The 17385-nt window shown below is 40.0% G+C and overlaps 1 protein-coding gene across 2 annotated transcripts; it reads left to right on the top strand.

Annotated features, from left to right (window-relative positions):
• Nucleotides 1-674: 674 nt before the first annotated feature.
• Nucleotides 675-17266, top strand: LOC108265735 (fibroblast growth factor receptor 1-A). 2 transcript variants are annotated; one of them, XR_008396418.1, is made up of 14 exons: nucleotides 675-847; nucleotides 1856-2002; nucleotides 5263-5453; nucleotides 5586-5730; nucleotides 6823-6996; nucleotides 7135-7212; nucleotides 7940-8112; nucleotides 8830-8953; nucleotides 10042-10232; nucleotides 10745-10889; nucleotides 11812-12011; nucleotides 12873-13017; nucleotides 15882-16000; nucleotides 16340-17266. XR_008396418.1 is itself a non-coding variant. In XM_017468370.3 (13 exons), exons 4-13 carry the CDS (start codon nucleotides 5616-5618, stop codon nucleotides 15902-15904), a joined length of 1368 nt encoding a protein of 455 aa, XP_017323859.1. In that variant the 5' UTR covers nucleotides 675-847; nucleotides 1856-2002; nucleotides 5263-5453; nucleotides 5586-5615; the 3' UTR covers nucleotides 15905-16120. The 2 variants fall into 2 exon arrangements, 1 of the variants encoding a protein (XP_017323859.1); XM_017468370.3 differs by lacking the exon at nucleotides 16340-17266 and having other exon boundaries at nucleotides 15882-16120.
• Nucleotides 17267-17385: the final 119 nt, after the last annotated feature.

The following is a 17385-nucleotide window of genomic DNA, read 5'->3' as shown; positions in this document are numbered from 1 at the left end:
CCCTTCAAATGCTATTGAGCTTTAAATAATGGTATATTTTGCTTATGAGCCCATTCAGTAATGTAACACGTCAAATCGACGTGAGATTTAATAGTTTGTTTTATTAAATATCAAAAATCTAAAAGGTGTGCGTTATAGCTGACACCTACACGAACCTTTTACAGTTGGTTATATGACTGTAAGTCATTCCCTTCAAATGTTATTGAAGTTAGAAACGTGTACAATAATGTCGTATGTAACTTTACAGACGGTCCCTTAATTTCCGCATATCTGCGAATATCGAACGTCCAGCGTCAAACCAACTTTATTCCAGTCAGCCACCGTGCCCCATCTACTGCACTGTTTGCACCTGCACGCAATATGTTGACCAGGCAGTTTCTAAGAAACGCCACATAATGTGCTTTCAGCCTGGATCTGCGCTTCATATCTGATCGCTCTTATGAAATTAAAAACCTTCTGCTTTTGTTGCTTCTTGTGGGATCCTAGTGCTCATCCCAGTCCCTTTAGTCTGAACCAGATGCCATGTGTGTCATTCTGACAAGCTTTCTTTAAAAATAAATACATTAAATAAAATACAAATAAATAAACAGTGCGCCTCTTAAAACTACAACCCTACAATGCACCTCCTGGAGAAGCTGGAAGTGCTGCGGTGCTGCCAGGGTTAGACAGTCGAAGCAAGCGCAAAAGCGCGCGCTCGCTCGCGCGCGTGTGTATGCGTATGCGTGCCTGAGAGCGCGCGCTGGCGTCTTCCCAGCGTTGTAGCGGAGCGGCTCGCGCGCAACTCTGGAGTCTCACTTTTAGAAAAGATTCACACCGAGGAAGTAAAGCAATATAAATTCTTTCACAGGTGAGTACCTCAGGTGACATGTTTAAGCTAAAATGTGCTAGTTAATGAATAAATAAATACATTCATATGTGGTAGATAAATGATCAGGACAAAAACTGTTAGCTATGTGGTGCTCAAGCAAAAATAAATAAATAAATAAAGTTTATTTAGTTTACTAGGTTACTTAATATGTTTACCTCATGTAGTATATAGTAACATACTGTATATGTTATATATATGAAGTATAACTGACCTTAGACATGGTTAGAATAATTTTAGCCTATTTTGTAGTCTAAATAAAAACAGGTTTATATCTATATTATTTATTTATTTAATTATGGAACGAATTGGCCAAACTTTTACAGGCATACTATACTACTATATTGGCAAACGTTTGTGGACATCTGACCATCACACCCATATGTGTTTGCTGTTACTGTATAATAACCTCCACTCTTCAGGGAAGGCTTTCCAATAGATTTTGGAGCATGACTGTGGGGATTTGTGCTCGTTCAGCCACACGTGAAGTCACGCACTGATGTCAGGCGAGGAGATCTAGGGTGCAGTCAGCATTTCAGTTCATCTTAAAGGTGTTCAGTGGGCTTGAGATCAGGGCTCTGTGCAAGATACTCACGTTCTTCAACTCCAGCTTTGGTAAACCATGTGTTCCTGGAGCTGGCTTTATGCACAGTTGTGGCAACAGTTTAGTGAAGAACCACTTGGGTGTGAAGGTCAGGTGTCCACATACTTTTGACCATATAATGTATGTTCCTGTGTCAACTTCAAATGCTGTAATATTTCAACATAAGTTGTGGCAAAATGGTTGGGACATTTTTTTGTTCTGTGATATTCCTAAATCAGACCACACCACTGAGGGTTTTATAGTGTACATTTTCTCTTCAGCTTCACACAGTGCCAGCACATCACTCACTTACTTTCAGTGACCACTTTACCCTGGTAAAAGAACGTTCAGTTCTCTTATGCATTAGGTAGAATATGTAGTGTCTAATACTGTGTGCGATGTCCTAGCTGTGTGTATGAAGAGCTACACCAGGCAACGAGCTCTGCTGTACTGGAGCATGATGAAGAACACAATGAAGGTCATGCTGCTACTGTTCTCGGTTCTTCTAACCCAACCTCTGCAGGGTCACACCAGGCCGGCCAGCCCAGAGCAAGGTGAGGAACTTACATAATCAAAAAAACATCAAACAACCCTATACATGAAGTGAGGAACCCCTTTATAAATGTTTTACCTTATCAAATACATGCAGTGTGCCTGAGTGGATTTAAACTTTGCTTTGGAAGGTTGTCTAAAACTTGTAGGAGTAAAAGTAGACCTTTTTTAAAATATATTAATTAAGGCCTGCATTTAGTTTTTTGGGGAATGTAATTAAACCCTAGCTTTTCAGTACTTGCTTTAGTCATTTTATGTGGTGCATGTCAACACAGACACCTCCAGACACCCAACATGTCCACATTTTTGCTTTTGACACTCCTGTATTCATTTGTTCTTTAATTCCCTGACGGATGCAGAGTAGAATCCATAGCTAGTAATCAGAAGCCTGTTTGAAGCTTTTCTCCTGTTTAGCTTTACCTTTATCTAATTTGAATGATGTTCCATCTGACTAAAGCTTGTACCTTGGTATGTCTGAGTTCTGACTGGACAAAAAACAAACAAACCCCCTACTCTGAAAGTCAGGAATTAACCAAGAGTCATATCAGTATGACTGCTCACACCATCAACAATCAGTACAGTACCACTGTGCCGTTACACATTTGTGACAAGTACAGAAACAAAGCAACTTCCTGTCATAATCTGATATTATTAACGTGACTTCCGGGCATGTCAGTCATTCATAATGGCAAATGGCTTGAAGTGAGTATGAGGAGCGCATCCATTCCCCTCAGGCTCCTTTTTAAATAAATAAGTAAATAAATAAATAAAATAAAAATAAAAATAAATAAATGGATGTTTGATCCAATTTAATCCCATCTTGGAATCAAAGGATTGTATTATAGTCCATTAATCAGTTATCGTTAGAGCTCAAATTTTATTTGACAAACTTTTCATGAAAGTCATATTCTGTGGATCTCCTTACTCTTTCAAGTGGTATTTTTTAAATGGTAGACCTTGTCATACATGGGCAATATGCATTCGAAATATAGGTGTGATTTTTAAATTATTTATTTATTTATTTCTAACACTTCATGAATGTCACGATACTCACGTAATGGAGATTAGGACGGATGCAAGTGCAGTTAAGCAGTTTTATTAAAGGAGACAAAAGGCAGACAAATCCAAATCGGTAATCCAAAACGTGGTCAAAACATGCAAAAGGTCAGACGATCGGCAAACAGGCATAAATAGGGCGAGGCAATAATCAGAGTCAAGAAACGATAAACGAGAACAAAGGACAACCGCTTGGTAAGTGAGTAAAACTCAATACTACGCAAAGTCATAGTGTTCAAACAGTCCTTTTATATTGTGGTTGTGAGTACTGTAAAATTGATGCAGGTGTGCGTGATTAGCATGAATGTGAATGTTCTGGGAAGTGTAGTCCATGGCGGTCATGTTTGTAGGCCGCAGTGCAGGATGGGAAATGTGACAAATATGCAACTGTGGAACTGTGGAAGTTAAAGACATCCTATACTAGAGAACAGAATCTAGCATGAATTGTTCAAAAGAAATGACTTATGGAACTTTGTAACTTTTGCTGTCGCACTTGATTTTACAGGTCCTTTTAACAGGTCCTTTATTAAAGCCTGTATAGCTCATAAAATAATGCAGATTCAAAATTGAAATTTGGCACATTATTTCTTGGGAATAGCGAGATTATTTCCGGAAAGTGTGAAGCAAATCTGAGATGGTCAGACAGGAGGCCTCCAGTGGTTTTACATGGATTAGCCCCAGGGTGAAGTTTCCAGGGTAAATCCTGTCAGGATTAAAGTAGGAAATAATTTAACTGGGCCCTACTGGGGGTCACCATGCTTACCATTTCCATGGTACTTCAAGTTGCACCATCCTCAGCAATCTCCAGGCTGCACTGCTTGGGGTCGTCCAAAATGCCCTTTATCGTTTCCCTTAATAAGAACTTTGGAAGCACAACTGATGTTTGGCCTGGCTTTGAATTGGCTAATAAAATAAACAAGATGGAGCTGTACAATATCTAAAATAATCTGAACAATATCTAATAAGAAATAAGAATTTTTTTCAAGAAGACTAGTTTCTGAATCTAGACAAATCATTTCTTCTCATAGTATAGTTTAAGTATATGTAACTAGTTAGGTTTCATTGGATATGTTGATTGGCCTTAATGTCTATTGGCCTTAATGTTAAACATATTCAGCTTCTGATGTTTGTCGTTATTTCCTGATCATGTGTAACATTCTATCCTTTGCATATTTCTGCTGCTGATTTCTAATGATGTTAAAATGGCCTTCCTGAACACTCTCTCTCTCTCTCTCTCTCTTTCTCTCTCTCTCTCTCTCTCTCTCTCTCTCTCTCAACGTTCGTATTAAATCCCTTTCTTTTAAGTTGTTTGTCACAGTAAAATAAGGTCTATGAAAGTCTTACATTCAACCCTTGTGCACAGAGATTAAAGTTACAGATAATACGCTGTGAACACAAATACGAAAGGAATGACTTTCTTTACGTGCAGCTGCGAGAGAGCTTGTGGTCAATCGTAATGGAATCGGTGGTGCCCTCAGACAGCGGCAACTACACCTGCGTGGTGGAAAATAAGCACGGCAGCATCAACCACACCAATCAGCTGGACGTTGTTGATATAGGTTCACCTGTTTTCTTCACCTTTGACATCCATGCTTATTCCTGTCTTTTACATGCTCGTTGCAGGATTAGTTAATTGTATATTTACTACATGCTTTGAACATGTTTGTATGTTAACCATGTTAAATCCTGTCTTTAGCTTTTAAATCACCAGATCAATTTCGTCAGTTTAGAGAAAAGAAAAGGTCTAAAGAAAAGGCCAAATCTGTAGACATTATATCAGGTGGATTTAATCAGATGCAAGGTGGGATCATTTTAAATTAGGCCACATAACTGCACATATACAGGTACGCACATGCATGCACACACTTTCACTCTTACGCCCCTTACAATTCGGTGTCATTTATATAAGCACTTGTTTATGCAGTCGCCTCCTCACACAGCCCAGCTTTAACCACTGAGTAGCAGAAGTTCTCAAGTTGCCCTAGAAGCATTTGGGCAGACTCTAATCTGATGTTGGTTAAAGTCATTATGGTGCTGTTAAAGTATGTTTTTTAAGCCTCTCAGCTTTTCACCCCTTCCTACAGCCCACCTTTAAGCAAGTAATAGAAATTCTCAAGTTAGCATAGAATAACAGTCGAAAAGTCATTATTGTTAAAGTGTGTTTTTCAGACTCTCAGTTTTTCACCAATGTTTGCATGTGTTTCAGAGCGTTCACCTCACAGACCCATCCTCCAAGCCGGCCTGCCTGCTAATCGTAAAGCAGTGGTGGGCAGCGATGTGGAGTTTGAGTGCAAAGTCTATGGTGAATTGCCAACACACATCCAGTGGCTGAAACACATCGAGGTCAATGGCAGAAAAATTTGAGAAGATGGTCTGCCCTATGTCAAAGTCTTACAAGTAAACAGTAACCCGTTGTATACTTAAGCCACATGGATAAATTTCTGTGATAAATCCATTTTTTCCACATGCTTTTTTTTTACTTATTCCAATCCTCTCCTGCCTTATCCTATGATTTTTTTTTTTCTGTAGAGATCATTCGTCACAACCACGGATAAGGAGATGGAAGTGCTGCAGCTCAAAAATGTGTCTTTAGAGGACGCTGGGGTGTACACGTGCTTGGCTGGCAATGCTATCGGCATTTCTCATCACTCTGCATTGTTGACTGTCTATAAAGGTATCTACGGTTCTTTTTGGTGCTTTATTTTTCAGTTGTCCCCTCTCCCACTCATGAACAGAGATGTTAGCCAGTTCCAAGGATGCCTTCAAAGCTTTGGCTGTCATTCGGGGTTGTTTCTTTACCTCATTGATGAGTCTTCATTGTGCTCTTGGTGTCATTTTGACTGGGCGCCCAATTCTTGGTACAGTAGCAACAGTCCCAAAGTGTCTCCGTTTGTAGAATGTTTGCCAAACTGTAGACTGGTGAATTTCTAAAGTCTTTGAAATAACTTTGTAACCTTTGCCAGCTTTATGTAAATCAACAATTCTTGATCGTAGATCCTCTGAAAAGCTCTTTGTGGCGAGGCATGGCTCACATAAGCGTGTGCTTCTTGTGCAGAGCAAACTCCAAAGGTTTGAGGGGTTTTTATCAGTCAAAGTAGCTATAGTCCACACCTCCAAACTCATTTTCTTAAGAAGACTCCAATTAGCTTTTTTGAGGTCATTAACTCAAGTGTTCACATACTTTTTCCACAAGCACTATGAGTTTTTTTTTTTGTTCTTCTCAATAAAGACATGAGGGATCAGATTTTTTTTGTGTTATTATTTTATTTTTTTAGACACATTATATTTGTCAGTACCCTTGACTTAGAAGAAGATCAGATCACATTTTATGACAAATTTAATCAGAAAACCATGGAATTCCAAAAGGTTCACATACTTTTTCTTGCCACTGTATATGGGGGCAAGTTAGGGGTTAGTTAAGTGTTCACGGAAGAGGTGGGTCATTAGCTGTTTTTTGAAGATAGTGACAGATTGTGCTGCCTGGACTGAGGTTGGAAGTTCATTCCACCAGTGGGGGACAGTCAGTTTGAAGGTTCTGGAAAGGGATTAGAAAGCGATTGGTAGATTAGTCTTGATGTGTTGACGGGTTCTTACTATATTTTACATCCTGTGACACTGTTACAAATTTATTGGCACTCTTCCTGCATTGATTTTGATGTAAATGTTAAAAAAAGTGGAATAGTTTTCCTGTCATCCAGTTCTTTTGCCATCCTCTTTGTATACTATTTATCTATCTTGTGTGTGTTGTGTGGAATTGCCCTGCTAGAAACGGCTGCACACACCCTGCGTGAGGAAGATAACCTATATCTGAAGTGTATGAGCATAGAAAAGCCTCAAGAAGTGAGCTGGACCAAGGACCAAGTTCCCCTTGCTGATGGGGAACACACTCATCAACGCAATGGTCAGCTAGACATCGAGGGAGTGGAACTAGCTGACTCAGGTCTGCTAGTTTTGTAGTATAACAAGACCTCATAAGCTTGTCTAGCTGTTGAACACTTTCTGAGCTGTGTGTGTGTGTGTGTGTGTGTGTGTGTGTGTGTGTGTGTGTGTGTGTGTTTTTTTAAAAAATATTTCTTAGCATTTGCGTTTGAAGATGACAACGACGACGATTCTTCTTCAGAGAAAGTGAAGCATTCCAGTGGCCAAGAGCTATCACGTGAGTGTGATAGCACTCTGTAGACCCATAAATATATACACTGTTACATGAATGAACTCTAAATTAGCACTCTTCCTACTTTGATTTTGATTTATTACACCATCTGTAAATTATGTGATTGTGATGCGACAGTGTTGTTGAAATCTCAGTTCGGACTGGTCAGGAGATGGTGATTAATTTTTTATAACAGCAGCTCTGACTGTAGCACCAACTGCAAAGTTTATATTAGTGTGCTCGTTCTAATACAGTATTGTTTCTATAGTAATAACTTATACAATGATTTGGATGGTGGACACTCTACATAATTTTGCAGTTGTTGATTTGGTCAAGTTTTCTGTGAGGAGACATTTAATTAACATTTTTGGAAGCATTCTCTAGTGTCAACACTTTGTAACAGTTAGCAAGTGTTCTGACTAGATAGATAGAGAAAGAGAAAGAGAGACAGAGAGACCTTTGTTTATATATGTAGCACGTATATTCAGGTATCAGGTGTGCCACATTCATTTGAACATTTGCCAGCACTCCTGCTGCAGACTCCCGTTAAACCACGCCACGGTAACTATAAATGGATAAAAAGTAAGAACTCAGTAACTCTAATTTATCACTGAATATGCCCCAGACGACTCTCTGTGAAATTTGCCTGTCTCTAAAATTGTTCGCATTCTTCACCATTTCTTTTGGTTTCACATCGTTATCTCCCTTTCCTTTACACCCCTCGTCATTTCAGCAAAGGCTCCGGAGTGGGCTCAGCCTGAGAAGATGGAGAAGAAGCTCCGCATGGTTGGAGCCAGCAATACCGTCAAATTATACTGTATGGCCATCGGAAACCCCACACCCATGCTCAAGTGGCTGAAGAACGGCAGGGAGTTTAAGGAAGACCAGCGCATGGGAGGCTTTAAGGTGAGAACAGAGTGTATGCTGCACTCACTATCAGATTCAAAGTATTCCTTAAATATCTGAAAGTGTATAAATGTTTGGGTTTTTTTTTTTTTAATCCTAATTTACACTAGCACCGGTTGAAAGTTAACACCTGTCCCCACACACAGATGCATTGGGTTCTTTAATATACAGGTTTCAATGCAGAACTGACCTGGAAGCATCAAGCTACAGTTTGATACAACCGACCACATCTGGGATCATGCAGCTGAAGCTGCTATAACTCCCATTTAAACAGAATAGTCCAAAATGCTCCAAAGCTTTCTCCCTAATAAGAAATTGGAAACAAGAACCGATCTTTGCAGCGGCTAATCAAAAAACAATACAGACATTATATGATGGAGCTTTAACAATATCCTAAAATAAGAAATACGTTTTGAGACATTAATAAGGTTCTGCATTGGTAGAAATAGCTGTTTTCCATAGCATAGTTTAGGTACTTGCCACCAATTAGGCTTCATCAGCTATTGGAGAGATTTCATCTAGGTCTATTGCAAAATTCCTCCTGTTAAACAGATTTAGCTTTGGATGATTCAGCAGCATGTTGTTAGTTCCTGATCATGTGTAACATTCTATCCTTTGCATATTTCTGCTGCTTTCTGCATTCATCCCTTTTACAGAGATTAAATGTACAAATAATTAGCAATGAAATAAAACAAACGAATGGCTTTCTTTTCGCAGGTACAAAAGAACTCATGGTCGATCGTAATGGAATCGGTGGTGCCCTCAGACAGCGGTAACTACACCTGTGTGGCGGAAAATAAGTATGGCAGCATCGACCACACCTATCAGCTAGACATTGCTGGTGAGTTTACCTGTTTTCCTCACCTTCGATATCCATGCTTATTCCTTTCTTTACTGCTCGTTAAGTCTGTTTTTGAGACTAATCTGCTGTGCCAAAGTGCGCAGTGAGAATAAAAACAGGCACTCTAAACCCATCTTGGTGCTCCAGATGCAGAACCTAGCAACTTCTCCTCCTTTAGCATAAGCCGTGTAAGGGAAGTTTGTTATATTGTCTACAGTTTTCACTGGCACCCTTAGCGCAAAGGCATTTTGAATTGATGGTGTCCAAGTAGACTGTGTAGATGTGTACCTGTGTGGATAATTGATCAGAGTAATGTATACTACTAAAAGATTGGAATCACTTTTTTCCATGAAGACTATTTTTATTCATCAAATAAATTGCAAAGTTAAATTTTATATATATATATATATATATATATATATATATATATATATATATATATATATATATATATTGACTATCTGCGATGGGTTGTAAGTGTAAGATGGCTGGATGGATAATTTGTAGGAGTGCTTTGGCTTATTGTCTTGTTGTAGGAGGAAAGTGGCGCCAATCAAGCACCATGCAAATTGTATTGTATGGCCTTCTTTGTTTAAGATTTCCTTTTACTCTGTAGAAATATCCTGTTAACAGCATCAAAGCACACCCAGACCATCACATTTCCTCCACCATGCTCGACCGATGGCGTCAAGCACTCCTCCAGCATCTTTGCTCTGCATCTCACAAATGCTCTGAAGTCCTGAAGTCACTTCTTCACTGTTGAAGGTGTTTTGAGGGTACTGTTTAATAAAGCTGTTAGCTATTGACCTGTGAGGCATCTGTTTCTCAAAATAGAGACTCTGACGGTTTTATTCTCCTGCCCTCCCCCTTCTTATTCTATTCCACTTAGAGCCAGTGTGTGCTGTTCCATGAAAGGAGTAGTATACACCTTTTGTACGATATTTTCAGTTTCTTGTGAATTTTTTCACATGGAATAGCCTTTATTTCTCAAAACAACAGTAGCCATAGAACAACCGAGGAAAAGTCATTATTGTTAAAGTGTGTTTTTCAGACTCTCAGTTTTTCACCATTGTGTGTGTGTGTTTCAGAGCGTTCGCCTCGCAGGCCCATCCTCCAAGCTGGCCTGCCTGCTAATCGTACAGCAGTGGTGGGCAGCGATGTGGAGTTTGAGTGCAAAGTCTATGGTGACTTGCCAACACACATCCAGTGGCTGAAACACATCGAGGTCAATGGCAGAAAAATGGGAGAAGATGGTCTGCCCTATGTCAAAGTCTTACAAGTAAACAGTAACCCGCTGTATACTTAAGCCACATGGATAAACAGATAAAGAGGTTAACAGGAAGTTAGAAAACACATCTCCTTCTCCTTCTCATTTTCCTCCCTACTGGTATAGATGCCATGGAAAAACCCAGCAGAGCCAACTCAAAGTATTTGAACCTCTCCACCTCACGATTTCCCTGTGCCCTCCTAATGAGTGTACGCTTCTTACTGTCTAATTTGTTTTGCTTGCTTGCCTTCAGAGGCTTTTCTGAAGCCTTCAAGCAGTTTAGGTAACTTGTCTCTGAGTCTTTCATTCTTGTTTCTTTCTTTTCATATACAACCCCAATTCTAAAAAAGTTGTGACGCTGTGTAAAATGTAAATATAAACAGAATGCAATGATTTGCAAATCTCATAAACCCAACTGTTCTGTTTCTGTCTGTTTCTGTGATAAATCCATTTTTTCCACGTGCTTTTTTTTTTTACTTATTCCAGTCCTCTCCTGCCTTATCCTATGATTTTTTTTTCTGTAGAGATCATTCCTCACAACCAAGGATAAGGAGATGGAAGTGCTGCAGCTCAAGAATGTGTCTTTAGAGGACGCTGGGATGTACACGTGCTTGGCTGGCAATGCTATCGGCGTTTCTCATCAATCTGCATTGTTGACTGTCTATAAAGGTATCTACGGTTCTTTTTGGTGCTTTATTTTTCAGTTGTCCCCTCTCCCACTCGCAAAAAGGGTCATGATCAGCCACACAACTCCAGTCTCACTATAACAGCAGCAACTGGGTTTTGGCACCACTGTAGAACCCCAGTGTCTGAGTGTGTGGAGGAAGATTCGGGAGGCAGGTCGAATTTTAGCCAAGCTCTGGGCTCGTGTTTATTCGGTCCACACTGTTCAGCGCACTTTCAACGAACTCAACTCAGCTTTTGTGCCGTTGAGTGCAAGTTCGTACTCTGCGGCGTGTGTATGTCTCGCGAGCTCCTGGCAGTTCGACCCGCCTCCTCTCCGTCCACAGCTTACGTTCAACCATGCGCCCACTGCCACATGGCCTTTGTATGCATATGTAGATATTCCTTTAAAAAACAGCAGTTTCCAGCTATAATAGTCATTTACAACATTAACCATTTCTGATATTTCTGATCAGTCTAATTCAGTTTCATTGAAAGAGAAATTGTTATTTTCGGGGGGGGGGCACAGTGGCTTAGAGGTTAGCACACCTGCCTTACTCTGGTATTCTCCTCTGGTCCAAAGAAATGCATTGTTGCCCACCCGAGTTCCCTGGGATAGGCTCCAGCGACAATGTGTAGGACAGTATGTAGCAGTACAGAAAATGGATGGATGGATTGATTGTTATTTTCTTTCAAAAACAAGGCAATTTCTGAGTAATTCCACATTTTTAATGGTAGTGTATGCTTAAATGTAGCAGGGAATTTGACTGGTGTGCTCTCTAAGTATTGTTTATGTTGTCATCCTTTTTCTACAGCCCACCTTTAACCAAGTAATAGAAATTCTCAAGTTAGTATAGAATAACAGTGGAAAAGTCATTATTGTTAAAGTGTGTTTTTCAGACTCTCAGTTTTTCACCTTTTTGTGCAGGTGTTCCAGAGCGTTCGGCTCACAGACCCATCCTCCATCCCGGCCTGCCAGCTAATCGTACAGCAGTGGTGGGCAGTGATGTGGAGTTCGAGTGCAAAGTCTGTAGTCACCCGCCAGCACACATCCAGTGGCTGAAACACATCGAGGTCAACGGCAGCAAAGTGAGAGAAGATGGTCTACCCTACATCAAAATCATAAAGGTAATCATTAACCTGTCGAATACTTAGCAGAGCCAACTTGAAGTATTTGAACCTCTCCACCTCAAGATTTCCCTGTGTCCTCCTAATAATTGTACATTTCTTGCCCTCTGTCTAATTAATTTTGCTTGCTTGCCTTCAGAAGCTTTTCCACTTGATCTTAACCTTTATGAGGTATGTGGTGTTGTTTCTTCTTTCATCAGTTTAGGCAACTTGTCTCTGAGTCTTTCGTTCTTGTTTCTTTCTTTTCATATACACCAGTGTTCCAAATAATCAGCATAACGCAGTCAAGGATAAATAAATGAACACTGTAAATGTATTGTGTAGGGCCACAGCCACTATACTCCCATAATAATAATGCAGCCTTTTTTTGTCCCACCAGTATTGTATCCATTCTCTCCCACTTGAGAGTATAAACCACCCACTTCTGCTACTTTTTCTCCAGTCCTAAAGCATACTTCTCCATCTGTCTTTCTTCCTTATTTCTCAATGCTATTTTCCATTTTATGTTTCTACTCTTCCCATCTGCGTGCTTTCTTCTAGGTTGTATTGTCACCGTGTCTTGTTTTCATTAGTCCAGCTCTTTGTGAGCTTCTTCTCTGCTATCTGGGTGGAGTTCCATGTAGTCTATCTCATTCTATCCACCAATTGATTGCTTGTCCACAGGTGTGGATTTCCTTGGTAGTTCGAGTGCATTTCTCCTACCTTAACAAATATCTAAGCGACAGTTCAACTGCAGCGTCATCTTTAAAGAACAGTCATGTAGATTTCTGTCTCTTTCCATGATCAATCCATTTTTTTCACATACTTTTCTTTATTTATTTCTGGTGCTCTCCTGCCTCATCCTGTGATTCTTGTCTCTAGATGGCAGGCGTGAACACCACGGATAAGGAGATGCAAGTGCTGCAGCTCAAGAATGTGTCTTTAGAGGACGTTGGGGTGTACACATGCTTGGCTGGCAACTCTATCGGCCATTCTCATCACTCTGCATGGTTGACTGTCTATGAAGGTATCTACGGTGCTTTTGGTGCTTTATTTTTCGGTTTTTCCCTCTCACATTCACACAAGGGGTCATTATATATTCCTGTAATTAAAAACGATTCAGGATTTGTCGCAGTTGGCAGGATACAACCACAAGCCAGCACAGTGTTGTAAGCCGAATCTGCTAAAGGCACAATACAGTAAATTGCTATCATGTGTTAGCATCTGGTCTAGTGCTATTCCAGAACATTCTGATTACTGTACGGTTTTAATGAAGAAATTATATAGATGCAGCTTCATGTATTACTCAGAGAAGGGTTGGTTTTTATCATGCGGTCACCGAAAGTAAACTGTTGATAGCTTTTTATTTTGGCCAAATCTACAACTTTCGTCAATACCCCTTGGTGGTCTTTACCGCTGAAAAGATCCCATCCTGTGTGGAAGCTACAGTACTTTCTCTGAATAATTCAGCTGCTCCTTAATGATGTATGAAAGGAAGGTAAAGCCACTTTTCTCTCCCTCTCTGTTAAAAATGAAGTGAAAAGCCAAGCTGTGGCAGGGGAGGTGGGGTCAAGCATTGGCTCTGAACAGAGAGATGTTTGTGTTTTTCCTTCAGTAAGGGCTGTGAGCCAGAAAGTTAGACGGTGGAGTCAAAGCCACACACAAAAACAACACACACATACTCAAGTTTGAACCAGTAGCTGGTGGAGGCATTATGTTTTAGAGATGTCCGTCTGTCTGTCCGTCCGAGATTCTCATTAGCGCGATATCTCAAGAACAAGTGGCTGAACGTTTGTAGGATTTATATAGAATGTTCATTTTAATCAGCAAATGGGCTGATTAAATTTTGGAATTGATCCAAACAAAGTCAAGGTCACATAGGGTCAAATGTCTGTTTTATTTCTTTCTTATTAAAGAAAAGAATAAGAAAGTTTTTCCTCCTTCCTGTTTGAATTATAAGGGTATCTCTCTCTCTCTCTCTCTCTCTCTCTCTCTCTCTCTCTCTGTGTTCCCTACAAAAGTAAAAATAAAAAAAAGCTTCAAAAGGCAAACCGCACAATAAACGAAAATTACGCTGCTCCTAATTACCTCTTACCTTATCATGTACGCGAATCTGCAATAAACAGCTGTCTTTTCTGAGTGTCTGTGCTCTATGTCAAGAGCTTTAAGGGAGATTTCAAAGGATGCCAGTAAATAGAGTATGTAAGGTATGTATAGTGGTGTGAAAAAGTCTTTTTCCTGTTTTTGTGTAGATCTCGTATTAAATAGTTTTAGCTCTTCAAATGAAATACAACATAAAACATAGACAACTTGAGTAAACACACAATATTCAATTTTTTTATTGAACCAAAAAAAAAGTTATCCAACACCTATCATTAATGTGAAAAACTAATTGCCACCTTAAACTTAAAATCTTGTTGTGCCACCTCTAGCAGCAATAGCTGCAACCAAACGCTTCTGATAACTGGAGATCAGTCTTTCACTTACTTCTAGGATTAGGACTTACTCCTATACTTTGGATCATTGTCTTGCTGCATAATCCAGTTGAAGTCGGTGTTTGGTTTAAGCCAGATGTAACGGGACCCCTGTCTTCCAAACAATTCCACTTTCAACTCATCAGTCCACAGAACATTCTCCCAAAAGGTTTGAGGATCATCAAGGTGTGTTTTGGCAAAATTCAGACGAGCCTTAATGTTCTTCTGGGTTAGCAGTGGTTTTCACCTCGCCACTCTTCCATGGATACCATTTTTGCCCAGTGTTTTTCTGATAGTGGAGTTATGAACAGTGACCTTTATTGATGCAAGAGAGGCCTGTAGGTCCTTTGATGTGACTTGCTGGATGAGTAGTTGCTCTGCTCTTGGAGGAATTTTGGAAGGTTAGTCACTTCTGGGAAGGTTCACTACTGTGCTGAGTTTTTCCATTTGGAGATAATGGCTCTCACTGTGGTTCTTTGGAGTCCCAGAGCCTTTGAAATAGCTTTGTAACCCTTCCCAGACTGATGTATTTCAATCACCTTCTTTCTCATCAGTTCTGGAATTTCTTTCAATTTTAGCATAGTGTGTTACTGGGCAAGACCTTTTAACCAACTTCATGCTGTTGAAAAAGTTCTATTTAAGTGTTGATGTGATTGAACAGTGTTTGCAGTAATCAGGCCTGGTTGTGTCTAGTCCAGCTGAATCCCATTATGAATGCAGTTTCATAGATTTTGGGAATTAGTAACTACAGTAACTACAAATACATTTTCACACAGGCCCAGTTCATATTGAATAACTTTTTTGCTTCATTGAATATCATTATCATTTACAGACTGTATTTTGTGTTTACTCAGGTTGCCTTTATTTGATCCATCCATCCATCCATCTTCTATACTGCTTATCCTTCCTTCAGGGTCACAGGGAAAGATGGAGCCTATCCCAGGGAGCACTGGGCACGAGACGGAGTACACCCTGGACAGGGTGCCAGGGGGCACAATCACATACACATTCACACACCCATTCATACATTACGGACACTTTGGACATGCCAATCAACCTACTATGCATGTCTTTAGACTGGGGGAGGAAACCGGAGTACCCGGAGAAAACCCCCGAAGCATGGGGAGAACATGCAAACACCGCACACACAGGGCCACGGTGGGAATTGAACCCCCGACCCTGTAGGTGTGAGGTGAAAGTGCTAACCATTAAGCCATTGTGCACCCCCCTTTATTTTATCTAAAATTTTGTTTAAATTTCTGAAACAATGTAGTATGAGATGTACACAAAAACAAAAATCAGGCAAATACTTTTTCACAGCACTGTATATGCAGTGGTTAGATTGGGATTTGTTAGGATATTTATAATCTATCTTTGTAGCATTATTAACTCTGCTCCTTGTGTTCTGCCACCCCAGAGGGACCCAGAAGACAGAGTTGATCCATCAACATTTCACACAGTCCAGCCTGTGTATCTGGTATCACCTTCACAAACCTGCTGCCATCAACAAAGAGAGAAGATGCATAAGACAAAATGGTATTTAAAATAAATTGTCAAATTTTATTGCTTGAGCCACTAAATAAGGTGGATTTAATTTAACTGTGTCTTTGTGAGCTGTGAACAAATTAAAGTCATTTTCGCAGCATTTCTACTCTACACTTGCCTATTGCCTCTTGACTCTATCTAGTGGGCCCTCAGCAAAACAGGCTACCAAAATAAAAAGCAGGAGCCGCAGGGTAATCCATGTACAGTATTACTCCTGTCCTGAATGTTGTAAAGCAACAGGGCAAGCCACTACATTCAGATAATATTTCATTCAAGTACTGTTTTTTTTTTTTTTACTGTCCTAATTTAACTTGAAGGTGTCAATTCCAGAGCTCCAGAAAGCCAGGGGGCAGGTGGAAGCTTAAGCAAGCCGAAGAGAGCGCATCGAAGCTTGGTCACAATCAGTTGGTCTCACATGGTTGGTTTCTTGGGACCCTGAGGTCCCAGACTTTCGACCATGGGGCTCATTTGAACCATCTCAAACAACACTAAGACTTCAGTGTTCATTTTGATCATCAAGGTGTGTTTTGGCAAAATTCAGATGAACCTTAATGTTCTTCTGGGTTAGCAGTGGTTTTCACCTCACCACTCTTCCATGGTTGCCATTTTTGCCCAGTGTCTTTCTGAGTGGAGTCATGAACAGTGACCTTTATTGATGCAAGAGAGGCCTGTAGTTCCTTTGATGGTGTCCTTGGCTCTTTTGTGGCTTCCTGGATGAGTCGTACTGGGTAAAACCTTTTAACCTTTTACCAGCAGTAATCAGGCCTGGTTGCATCTAGTCCAGCTGAACCCCATTACGAATGCCGTTTCATAGATTTGGGGAATTAGTAACTATGGGGGCAAATACATTTTCACACAGGCCCAGATGACATTGGATAACTTTTTTGCTTCAATGAATAACATTATCATATCATTTCTTAGAATTTGAGAATTTGTCTGTGGTTCCATGGCGTATCTAGAGTGACCAGAGGTACCAAGATGGACATACCTTTTAAGTTCCTTGGCCATAGCTCCATGTAGAAGAATTCAAATTTCAAAGAAGAGCATTTTGTAAGATGTGAATCTTAAAAAGCGGGGGAAAAAATCCTTCTTGTGGCAAACGCAATCCATTTTTGTCCTCATTCCAGAATCTTCCAGAACGAAACCACTGATGTATATTAAGCTGCATGACACAATATCATGGCATGGCATGAATTCTCATTTTTTAATAGGCTCGCAAACGCAAAAGAATGTTATTAATATTATATAAATCTTTACTGTATAGAATAGAATCATTTTTATAATTAAAAAAATACTCAGCCATGGCATCTATTGTGAAGTTGTTATCGATATGTCCAGAATTTTTTGAACTTTTGGATGTAATTCAATTATAAATG

This window comes from Ictalurus punctatus, chromosome 5 (genome assembly GCF_001660625.3).
Source record: "Ictalurus punctatus breed USDA103 chromosome 5, Coco_2.0, whole genome shotgun sequence".
Taxonomy (NCBI): domain Eukaryota; kingdom Metazoa; phylum Chordata; class Actinopteri; order Siluriformes; family Ictaluridae; genus Ictalurus; species Ictalurus punctatus.
Note: the sequence above shows the minus strand (reverse complement) of the source record. Positions and strands in the feature narration are given on the sequence as shown.